This window comes from Salvelinus sp. IW2-2015, linkage group LG1, assembly GCF_002910315.2.
Source record: "Salvelinus sp. IW2-2015 linkage group LG1, ASM291031v2, whole genome shotgun sequence".
In the NCBI taxonomy this organism is placed as follows: domain Eukaryota; kingdom Metazoa; phylum Chordata; class Actinopteri; order Salmoniformes; family Salmonidae; genus Salvelinus; species Salvelinus sp. IW2-2015.
In genome coordinates, this window is record NC_036838.1 from 17528289 (window position 1) to 17540919 (window position 12631).

At 42.5% G+C, this 12631-nt stretch overlaps 1 protein-coding gene across 1 annotated transcript in view; it reads left to right on the top strand.

Moving 5' to 3' along the window:
* The window catches only part of LOC111961886 (alpha-1-syntrophin-like), a 64770-nt gene extending 53181 nt beyond the window's left edge, over window positions 1–11589 (top strand). The window contains exon 8 of the mRNA XM_023984517.2: window positions 9912–11589. Coding sequence (XP_023840285.1) covers window positions 9912–10004 — 93 coding nt within the window. The 3' untranslated portion in view covers window positions 10005–11589. The remainder of the gene's footprint in view (window positions 1–9911) is intronic.
* The last annotated feature ends 1042 nt before the right edge of the window (window positions 11590–12631 follow it).

Genomic DNA, 12631 nt, shown 5'->3' on the forward strand with positions numbered 1-12631 from the left:
GGGCGGTGCAGTTGCCGTACCAGGCTGTGATACAGCCCGACAGGATGCTCTCGATTGTGCATCTGTAAAAGTTTGTCAGGGTTTTGGGTGACAAGCCAAATTTCTTCAGCCTCCTGAGGTTGAAGAGGCGCTGTTGAGCCTTCTTCACCGCACTGTCTGTGTGGGTGGACCATTTCAGTTTGTCTGTGATGTGTACGCCCAGGAACTTAACACTTTCCACCTTCTCCACTGCTGTCCCTTTGATGTGGATAGGGGGTGCTCCCTATGCTGTTTCCTGAAGTCCACAATCATCTCCTTTGTTTTGTTGATGTTGAGTGAGAGCTTGTATTCCTGACACCACACTCCGAGTGCCCTCACCTCCTCCCTGTAGGCTGTCTTGTCGTTGTTGGTGGTCAAGCCTACTACTGTTGTGTCGTCTGCAAACTTGATGATTGAGTTGGAGGTGTGCATGGCTACGCAGTCATGGGTTAACAGGGAGTACAGGAGAGGGCTGAGCACACACCCTTGTGGGGCCCCAGTGTTGAGGGTCAGCAAAGTGGAGATGATGTTTCCTACCTTCACCACCTGGGGGCGACCAGTCAGAAAGTCCAGGACCCAGTTGCACAGGGCGGGGTTGAGACCCAGGGCCTCCAGCTTGATGATGAGCTTGGAGGGTACTATGCTGTTGAATGCTGAGCTGTAGTCAATGGACAGCATTCTTACATAGGTATTCTTTTTGTCCAGATGGGATAGAGCAGTGTGCAGTGTGATGGTTATTGCGTCATCTGCGGACCTGTTGGGGCGGTATGCAAACTGAAGTGGGTCTAGGGTGGCCGGTAAGGTGGCGGTGATATGATCCTTGACTAGCCTCTCAAAGCACTTCATGATGACAGAAGTGAGTTCTACGGGGCGGTAGTCATTTAGTTCAGTTATCTTTGCCTTCTTGGGTACAGGAACAATGGTAGCCATCTTGAACCATGTGGGGACGATTGAATATGTCCGTAAACACACCAGCCAGCTGGTCTGCGCATGCTCTGAGGACGCGGCTAGGGATTCTGTCTGGGCCAGCAGCCTTGCGAGGGTTAACACGTTTAAATGTTTTACTCACGTCAGCCATGGAGAAGGAGAGGRGCCGGGGTCTTTGTTAGCGAGCCGCGATGGTGGCACTGTATTATCCTCAAAGCGGGCAAAGAATGTGTTTAGTTTGTCTGGAAGCATGACGCCCGTRTCCGTGACGTGGCTGTTTTTGTTTTTGTAGTCCGTGATTTCCTGTAGACCCTGCCACATACGTCTCATGTCTGAGCCGTTGAATTGCGACTCCACCTTGTCCCTGTACCGGCATTTCGCTTGTTTGATTGCCTTGCGGAGGGAATAACACCACTGTTTATATTCAGCCATATTTCCAGACCTCTTTCCATGGTTAAATGCAGTGGATCGCGCTTTCAGTTTTGTGCAAATTCCACCATCCATCCACGGTTTCTGGTTAGGGTAGGTTTTAATAGTCACGGTGGGTACAACATCTCCAATGCACTTCATTACAAACGCACTCACCGAGTCAGCATATAGGTCAATGTTGTTCTCTGAGGATGACCGGAACATATTCCAGTCTGTGTGAACAAAACAATCTTGAAGCGTGGCTTCCGATTGGTCAGACCAGCGTTGAATGGTTCTCGTCACTGATACATCCTGTTTGAGTTTCTGCCTATAAGACGGTACGAGCAAGATGGCGTCGTGGTTGGATTTGCCGAAGGGTGGTTGGGGAAGGGCTTTGTATGCATCACGGAAGTTAGCGTAGCAGTGGTTGAGAGTATTAGCCCTGCGTGTCGTGCAATCAATATGCTGATAGAATTTAGGTAGCATTGTTCTCAAATTTGCTTTGTTAAAATCCCCAGCTACAATAAATGCAGCCTCCGGATATATAGTTTCCAGTTTACATAGAGTCCAGTAAAGTTCCTTGAGCGCCGTCTTGGTGTTCGCTTGAGGGGGAATGTACACAGCTGTGACTATAACTGCCGAGAATTCTCTTGGTAGGTAAAATGACCGGCCTTTGATTGTAAGGAATTCTAGGTCGGGTGAGCAGAAGGACTTGAGTTCCTGTATGTTGTTATGATTACCCCATGAGTCGTTAATCATAAAGCATACACCCCCGCCCTTCCTCTTCCCAGAGAGGTGTTTATCTCTGTCGGCGTGATGCATGGAGAAGCCCGGTGGCTGAACCGATTCCGACAACAGAGAGCCATGTGTCTGTGACACAGAGAATGTTACAATCTCTGATGTCTCTCTGGAAGGCAACCCTTGCTCGAATTTCGTCTATCTTGTTGTCAAGAGACTGGACATTGGCGAGTAGTATACTCGGGTGTTATGTATCCCGTTGTGTATTACTGTATTGTTTTAGGGATTCGCCATTGTGAAGGCGTAGGCTCAGGTTTTCTGGGTCTCTGTCACGCCCTGACCTTAGAGAGCCTTTTTTATGTCTCTATTTGGTTTGGTCAGGGTGTGATTTGGGTGGGCATTCAATGTTCTTTATTTCTATGATTTGTGTTTCTATGTTTTGGCCGGGTATGGTTCTCAATCAGGGACAGCTGTCTATCGTTGTCTCTGATTGGGAATCATACTTAGGCAGCCTGTTTTGCCACCTTAGGTTGTGGGATGTTGTTTTTGTTAGCTCTGGTGAGCCTTCAAGACTTTACGTTCGTTGTGCTTTTGTTGTTTTGTTTGGTGTTCGTTTTTTTAATAAAGAAGCATAAACACGTACCACGCTGCACCTTGGTCTTCTTCCGACGAGAGTTACAGTCTCTATGTTTTTGTTTGGATAGGTTTCTCAATTTATTTCTTCGTTTTTTGCATTCTTCATCAAACCATTTGTCATTGTTGTTCATTTTCTTAGGTGTTCTGCTTGAAATGTTTTGATTTGATAGGGAAGCTGAGGTCAAATATACTGTTTAGGTTTTCTACTGCCAAGTTTACACCTTCACTACAGTGAAACGTTTTGTCCAGGAAGTTGTCTGAAAGGGATTGAATTTGTTGTTGCCTAATTGTTTTTTGGTAGGTTTCCTTCCATCTATAGCATTTCTTAATATTATGCAGTTCCTTTGGCTTTGATGCCTCATGTTCAAGTAGACTGTGATTTGACTGTGATCTGATAGGGGTGTCAGTGGGCTGACTGCGACGCTCTGAGAGATTCTGGGTTGATATCAGTGATAAAGTAATCTGCAGGACTACTGCCAAGGGATGAGCTGTAGATGTACCTACCATAAGAGTCCCCTCGAAGCCTACCATTGACTATGTACAGACCCAGCATGCGACAGAGCTGCAGGAGTTATGACCCGTTTTTGTTGGTTGTTTTGTCATAGTTGTGTCTAGAAGGGCATATTTGGTAGGGAATGCTGTCACCTCCAGGTAGGTGTTTATCCCCCTGTGTGGTAAGAGTATCAGGTTCTTGTCCATTTCTGGCATTTAGGTCGCCACAGACTAGTACATGTTCCTGGGCCTGGAAATGGTTGATCTCCCCCTCTAGGATGGAGAAGCTGTCATCGTTAAAGTATGGAGATTCTATTGGCATGTAGGTAGCACACATGAGGACATTTTTCCATATTAATTTCTAGGCAGATGTAAAATGTTCCTGTTTTGACTAATTTAATAGAGTGGGTTAGGTCTGATCTATACCAAATTAGCATACCCCCAGAGTCTCTTCTCTGTTTCACACCTGGTTGTGTGGGGGATGGGACTACCAGCTCTCTGTAACCTAGAGGGCAACCGATGGCTCCCTCTCCTCTATACCATGTTTCTTGTAGGATGACAATGTCTGTATTTCCACTTTATTTGATGAAGTCTGGGTTCCTGCTCTCTCTTTAATTAAAGCCATCAGCTGTGTTCTTTTGCTACAATATCATGTCAGGGATATCAGCACATCACAAAGAGCCTCCTTAGAATAACAAAGAGTGTGCCCGGCTCAGGTTACTGCCATCCTACACCTCCTACCTTCCCTCAGTCCCCCATCCCACCTCTCTCTTTCCCTCTCTCTCCATCTCTCCCTGTCATTCTCTCTCTCCATCTCTCCCTGTCATTCTCTCTCTCCATCTCTCCCTGTCATTCTCTCTCTCCATCTCTCTCTCCCTCCCTCTCCATCTCTCCCTGTCATTCTCTCCCTCCATCTCTCTCCCTCCCTCTCCATCTCTCCCAGTCATTCTCTCTCCATCTCTCCCTGTCATTCTCTCTCTCCATCTCTCCCTGCCATTCTCTCTTTGCTGTTGGTGTCCTTCTCTTGTTCACATGGATGCTAATTCCAACCCGAGTTAAGTGTGCGTAAAGGGAACGTAATTCCTTTTTTATGCACATGTCTCTCCATGCGAATTCTGAGCTTGAACTTAAGTGTGAAAATAGCATGCTATTCACTCGCTATTAGTTTGGTTTGGATATCAAATAAATGAAGGCATGGCGGAGGTGTGTCTACAGATACGCCGTATTCTGACCTTGACTTAATTCCCCTCATAATTCCACCACCTTAACGCACAATCAAATGATGAATAAGGTTGAGCAACCTGTCGGTTCCAAATGGAACCACATCTACTTTCTTTTTCCCGATAGAAGTAAAAGCATTCTCCATGCACTGTATTGATAAGAGCTATATAAATAGAAGTAAAAGCATTCACCATGCACTGTATTGATAAGAGCTATATAAATTAGTAAACCGTTTGGATAAGGAGATTATAAATATAAATGACAATTGTTTTATATTTATTTCACCTTATGATCTCTGGAGACAAATGTGAAACCAGTCACATGGCAGCAAACTGAAGCACGTCAACATATCACCTTTTCCACAGTGAAGTTGATGAAATGTTGGCCTTATAACTTGCAGATATGAAATGTGGAGACCCAAGCTATTAGGCTTCTGTAGCCATGTGCAAATGACAGTATAGTGCCAAACCTACCGAGTTGACTTATGATTTCTAGAATTATATGCCCAGACTTTTCACGGTATTTTCTAAACAATTTGTTACATGTTTAAATATTAGCCGCTATCGTTAGCCACCGTCAGTAATACCAACATACATTTATAACTGTCACTTTAGTCTTAGTTCCTTACATTTTGCATCATTCCATTACATCGTTAGTTCACCTTTCTTCCCTCTGTCATGTTTGTGTGGTTGTTCCTGAGGATCGCTAGCAATAGTGGATCATATTAGGCTAACGTAGTACAACCTATTTGACTCATTATTTAATGCAGACCATAAGTAGCAGTTTAAWCCTGTAGCCTGGCCCACGTTTCACAGCGACTGGGCAGTTGTCATACAGTTCCATGATTAGTTGGAATTAGGATAGATTTCGAGGACTACTGATCAACCCCTACTGTACACTTTTCTCACCTTCCAATATATCATGGATTAAACAATTTAATATGGCAACTTTCAGGACAAATCAAACCACTGTGTTTTTTTATCCGCCAATATATTTCATGCATAAAGGCTATCCAAATCTTTTTTTWAATTCATGAATACTTTCCTAACCCTAAATAATATATAATATCAGAGTATATTTAAATCGACCGATTGGTACTGAAAAAGTACAGAATATTTTCCTTGCCAAAAAAACTAGACCGATATAAAAAAAGAAATGCGGCCTTTTAAGCATTCTAGTACAGTTAAATAGTTAACACACACACACATGGATGCAGCGGTCTAAGGCACTGCATCTCAGTTCAAGAGGCATCACTACAGTCCCTGGTTCGAATCCAGGCTGTATCACATCCGGCCGTGATTGGAATTCCCATAGGGCGGCGCACAATTGGCCCAGTGTCGTCCAGGCCGTCATTGTAAATAAGAATTTGTTTTTAACTKACTTGCYTAGTTAAATCCAGTCGTTCCTCTGGTGATGTAGAGGTTAACCCAGGCMCTGCAGCCCCCAGCATCACTCCCATTCCCCAGGCGCTCTCATTTGTTGACTTCTGTAACCGTAAAAGCATTGGTTTCATGCATGTTAACATTAGAAGCCTCCTCCCTAAGTTTGTTTTATTCACTGCTTTAGCACACTCTGCAAACCCGGATGTCCTAGCCGTGTCTGAATCCTGGCTTAGGAAGGCCACCAAAAATCCTGACATTTCCATTCCTAACTATAACATTTTCTGCCAAGATAGAACTGCCAAAGGGGGTGGAGTTAGCCTGCAGCAGTTCTGTCATACTATCCAGATCTGTGCCCAAACAATTTCAGCTTCTACTTTTAAAAATCGACCTTTCCAGAAACAAGTCTCTCACCGTTGCCGCTTGTTATAGACCCCCTTCATCCCCCAGCTGTGCCCTGGACACCATATGTGAATTGATCGCCCCCATCTATCTTCAGAATTCGTACTGTTTGGTGACCTAAACTGGGACATGCTTAACACCCCGGCCATCCTACAATCTAAGCTAGATGCCCTCAATCTCACACAAATTATCAAGGAACCTACCAGGTACAGTCCTAAATCTGTAACTATGGGCACCCTCTTAGATATCATCCTGACCAACTTGCCCTCTAAATATAACTCTGCTGTCTTCAACCAGGATCTCAGCGATCACTGCCTCATTGCCTGCATGCGTAATGGGTCCGCGGTCAAATGACCACCCCTCATTACTGTCAAACGCTCAATAAAACACTTCAGCGAGCAGGCCTTTCTAATCGACCTGGCCCGGGTATCCTGGAAGGATATTGACCTCATCCCGTCAGTAGAGGATGCCTGGTTGCTCTTCAAAAGTGCTTTTCACTCCATCTTAAATAAGCATTCCCCATTCAAAAAATGGTAGAACTAAGAACAGATATAGCCCTTTTTTCACCCCACACTTGACTGTCCTTGAMCAGCACAAAACATCCTGTGGCGTTCTGAATTGGCATCGAATAGCCCCCGCGATATGCAACTTTTCAGGGAAGTCAGGAACCAATATACTCAGTCAGTTAGGAAAGCTGAGGCTAGCTTTTTCAAACAGAAATTTGCTTCCTGTAGCACTAATTCCAAAAGTTCTGGGACACTATAAAGTCCATGGAGAATAAGAGCACCTCCTCCCAGCTGTCCACTGCACTGAGGATAGGAAAAACTGTCACCACCGATAAATCTACGATAATCGATCATTTCATTAAAGCATTTTTCCACGGCTGGCCATGCTTTCCACCTGGCTACCCCTACCCTGGCCAACATCTCAGCACCCCCTGCACCAAACTTGCCCACCCCCCCCCCCCCCCCCCCGTCTAGCTGGGCTAGATAATCTGGACCCTCTCTTTCTAAAATTATCTGCCGAAATTGTTCAAACCCTATTACTAGCCTGTTCAACCTCTCTTTAGTATCATCTGAGATCCCCCAAAGATTGGAAAGCTGCCGCGGTCATCCCCCTTTTCAGAGGAGGAGACACTCTAGACACAAACTGTTACAGACAAATATCTATCCTGCCCTGCCTTTCTAAAATCTTTCGAAAGCCAAGTTAATAAACAGATCACCGACCATTTCGAATCCCACCGTACCTTCTCCGCTATGCAATCTGGTTTCCGAGCTGGTCATGGGTGCACCTCACCCACGCTCAAGGTCCTAAACGATATCATAACCGCCATCGATAAAATACAGTACTGTGCAGTCGTCTTCATCGACCTAGCCAAGGCTTTCGACTCTGTCAATCACCACATTCTTATTGGCAGACTCAATAGCCTTGGCTTCTCAAATGACTGCCTCACCTTCCTGCTGGTGATTCTCTGATCCACCTCTACGCAGACAACATCATTCTGTATAGATCGGGCCCTTTTTTGGACACTGTTAACAAACCTCCAAACGAGCTTCAACGCCATACAATACTCCTTCCGTGGTCTTCAACTGCTTTTAAAAGCTAGTAAAACTAAGTGCGTGCTCATCAGCCGATTGCTGTCTGCTCCCGCCCGCCTAGCATCACTACTCTGGACGGTTCTGACCTAGAATATGTGGACAACTACAAATACCTAGTTGTCTAGTTAGACTGTAAACTCTCCTTCCAGACCCACTGGCTCCAGGTCATCTATAAGTCTTTGCTAGGTAAAGCCCCGCCTTATCTCAGCTCACTGGTTACCATAGCAACACCCACCCACAGCATGCGCTCCAGCAGGTATATTGCACTGGTCATCCCCAAAGCCAACACTTGCTTTGGCCGCCTTTCCTTCCAGTTCTCTGCTGCCWTTGACTGGAATGAATTGCAAAAATCTCTGAAGCTGGAGTCTTATATCTCCCTCTCTAACTTTAAGCATCAGCTGTCAGAGCAGATCACTGTACCTGTACACAGCCAATCTGTAAATAGCACATCCAACTACCTCATCCCCATATTATTACTTACCCTCTTGCTCTTTTGCACCCCAGTATCTCTACTTGCACATCATCATCTGCACATCTATCACTCCAGTCTAATGCTAAATTGTAATTATTTTTTGCCTCTATGGCCTATTTATTGCCTACCTCCCTACTCTTCTACATTTGCACACACTGTACATAGATTTTCAATTTTTCTTATATTTTATGTTATTGACTGTACGTTTGTTTATGTGTAACTCTGTGTTGTTGTTTTTGTCGCACTGCTTTGCTTTATCTTGGCCAGGTCACAGTTGTAAATGAGAACTTGTTCTCAACTGGCCTACCTGGTTAAATAGAGGTGAAWAAATAAATAAATAAATAAATAAAGGTTACACACAYACCACACTGACCAAAAAGTTATTTTGTTGGCATTTACGTTTGTCCCCATTTCCAGTAAAACATAATCAAACCTATTTCTTTCACTTACTTGCTGTGCTGTTTTGTTGTTCAGTCGTTTCATTCTCAACCAGGATTTCTATGGAACACGGTTTGGGTCTTTGCTATCAAAAAATATATATGTMAAATAACACTATTTGACGTGTCAAATAACACAACATAATCTGTTTCAGTAGCTATAGTTAGCTAGCTAACTATATAGCTAGGTGTCATATAAAATAACCTTAATTTATAAGACAGTTCTTATTTGATTTATGGTGGTCGGACCCATCTATGTGAAGCTAGCCACAATAAGGATTAGCCACAATAGTGGACTTTGCGGTTAGCCTTCAAAATAAAAGTATGGCATAATTCTACTATTTGAATTAATTTGCATCACTGCCAATGACATACTTTTATTTTGAAGGCAGACGGCAAATTCYGCTATTGTGCCTAATCCTTATTGTGGCTAGCTTCACAACACATAACCCGCTCTGGTCGAGCCTCACTAGCCAGATGAAGCTAGCTGGCTGCTTATAACGTTTGCCTTTGGCAACAGGGTTAAGTAGCTGGCTAGCTATTTATTTTCATGAACTGAAGTTCAATTTCAATCGGCAATGCTGTGTTGCACGTGTAGTGCAACATTTTACGTGGCGTTATCACACATGTTATATAGGTATGCATGGTAGCTTTGACATCGGTTTTTAACATCGGCGTTACGCTAGACATCGTTCAACTAGTTCACCGATATATCGTGCATCCCTAGAATATATGTGTATTTGGATGGTTTTCTTTCATTGATCCCTATTCTGAACCCCTCTATATAGTCTTTCAAGAAAATTCTAATTAAAGGTACACCGTATTTAAAGGGATGACTTTAGATACRTGTACTCAAAACCCTATTGAATGAAAACTTCATGAGAAAATCTGTTGATCAGCAAGTGGGAGGGTTTTCAGGGGTTGATTTCAATTTATGCAGTGTGCGCAAGTTGCTGCACCTGCAAAGCCTGTTATGCACCTGCATAAAGTAAGTCTGAATACCAACTATTGAGATGTGCTTAAATCAAAACGTGTAAAAAGGAAATAGATTTCCTAAGTCTGAATCGGGCCCATGATGAACCCCATTTTCAAACCCCCAAAAACATTTCAATACAGAGTAAACTTTTCAACTTCTCTCTCCCCCCTTCTTTCTCTCTCTTACCCTCCCTTCCCTCTCCTGCAGCAACTGGACCTCCACTCCTGTCCCAAGACCATGGTGTTCATCATCCACTCCTTCCTCTCCGCTAAGGTCAAGCGGCTAGGCTTGTTAGCATGATAACCTCCCCCACCCACCCTGAAAAACCACCGAACCACCCATGCGTATTTACACGCAGCCATGACTAACGTTAGGAGGATGTGATGTCACTGCAGAGGATATGATGTCACCGCTCTGTTTCAAACCTCACCAAACTCTTACCAAGGGCCACCGTTGGTCAGAATCAAAGTGGGAAGCGAGTGGATTGAAGATATACTGTACCTGCAATAATGATGCTTTCAAAGGTCCTTATCAGTCGTAAGGGCAACATCTGTCCTAAGAGGATATTAACTTACGAGAGCCAAACGTACACTTATGACAGCCTACATAGCACTGTTGCCAAGCTCAAGGGCTAAATGTTTGAATTGCATTTRATTGTTTCATGGGTCATAGCATGTCCGTTGTCATAAGTGATAAGTCAATTGATATAACCTCTCACAAGTGGTTATAACAGGCACCATTGATTTTACAACGGCTTCAAAAAAAGTTACACAATTTTAAACTGTTACATGCACTATTGACTGATTGTGTTGAACTATTCAGAGGGTTTACTGTTTTGCCATAAAAAAAATTGAGAAACATTATTTTATGTCTGCTATTAGAGCAGTTTTCCAAGTACTGATTCAGATACATTTTGAGTGCAGCGAAAACCCTTTTGACTCTGCATTTCTTTAGTAGGTTCATAAATGTTTCCCGTAACCAATATCAACATGAAGATAACTTAAAATGTGCTTTCTGACATATAGTTTAACACCTAAATCCAGACATTTAGATACAGGCACCAAACGGATTGTTGCCACTGTAATTTCACTTAACAAAAGCTACACAAAAACTAACTGGAATGACTTTATGCATAAGATTACTATGCATTTATAGATACAGTATATACAGAATTTGACGCGTTATCATTTCTGTCGAAGGAGTGCATACTACGACCCCTTTTGATTTAGGAAGTCGTCCCTCAAAACTAGATYGTTTGAGGAAAGATCGATGGAATGGTTCTCCCATAGGTATAACCAGCCATATAGGTGTATGTAACTCTATAGTATACGTATATGTATGTATTTGGCTCTGGGTATAACATTATCAATGAATACATTGAAAGTGTTTCCTATTAAAAGAGTTATCAGAGTATATGCTACAGGTACTGAGTTGTGTTATATTTAAACCTTTTTAAGTCCTTACAAAGCTAGTTGAATACACATTATGTTCTCTTCTTAACAACTACAGCCAAAATCGCTGATGCATTTCAACGATATAAGCTTGTTGGGGACTCATGATGCAGTTTTTATACAGTGTTAGTCCTTTTGTTAGGAGTGTGCATTTACAGAAATCACACCAACTTAAAATGAACAGAAATGGGGTCTATAGTTTACATGACAATCTGTGTTCAATTGCCCCCATTTCTTTTGTGTCAACGGACTATTCACTACTCGTGGCCTTCTCTCTACAATGCTAAACAAACCTAAATTAATATATATTTCAAACTAAAACTTGTTTGCTTTCAATAAGAAACATTTATTGTATATTCTTATTTCAACAAAAGGTGTGCCTTGCAGGGTTGTTTGTATATAAAAGTGTAATAAACKTTGATTGTTAACTTTTACAGGGTTTTATTGGTAGATCTTTAGATATCAGTTTGATTAACAAGCTGCATATGTAGTAGGGATCCCACCCCCAAAAGTGCAGTAACTGGAGTGTACTGTGTTATTTTGGAAGCAGTGCTTTCCTAATAACTTCAGTGTACTGCAGTTGAAGTATAACTGGGTCATTCCATGAGTAGCGTACGTTTTGCTTCCCTTTGATATTTTAAGTAGACATTTTTCACAGATATTTAAGCCTGTTATGTTAAGTGAACGGCCCTTTAATATAGACCATATGGAACATTTTTTAAATCTGACTTGCTAATGTGCCAAATATCTGCATCCCTCGTCATGTTTTTCAGACTTCTAGGAACATTTTAACCCACTTAATTGGCACTTACTATAATCTTTTTATTTATTTAAGCCCCTGAGTTAGGAAAACATGTTTTTTATGAAGTTGAACATATGTTCTTTATGACAGAATGTTAAAATTAGGTGAAATTAATAGTTTTTTGGGACCAAGTTTCACTACCCGAAAGGTACTCTATTGGTGGATTGTACTGCATTGTACTGCATTGTACTGCAGTTAAACGTCCTCTAACTGCAGTTATATACTGCAAAATAAGCATACTGCACAACAGAAAAACAGTGTTATTTTGGACACAGTACTTGCAGTATAGTGTGCTGCAGTTATACTGCAMTGTAACTGCAATCTTTTTTCGTAAAAGGAACGTACGGGCAACCCAGGATGGGAACACCAGTCCACTTCGTACCCACAAAGCAACATTTTGACATGCCATCAAATGAACTATCAAGGTAGTCCTCATTGGATGGCCATGGCTTCTTTCTCTTCCAAAAATGTACCATGGTAGTACATAGAGCTGGTCAATAGGGCCAAAAAGAGCTGGGAGATAGAGCCAAAAAGAGCTGGGCGATAGGAACAAAAAATCCATAATGCGATAAATTGCCTGAATTGATGCGATAGTGATAAATAGAACGATAAGTTTATAACAATGTGCGCCACAGTTTTTTATATTTTTTATTATCCTTCAAACTACTACTACT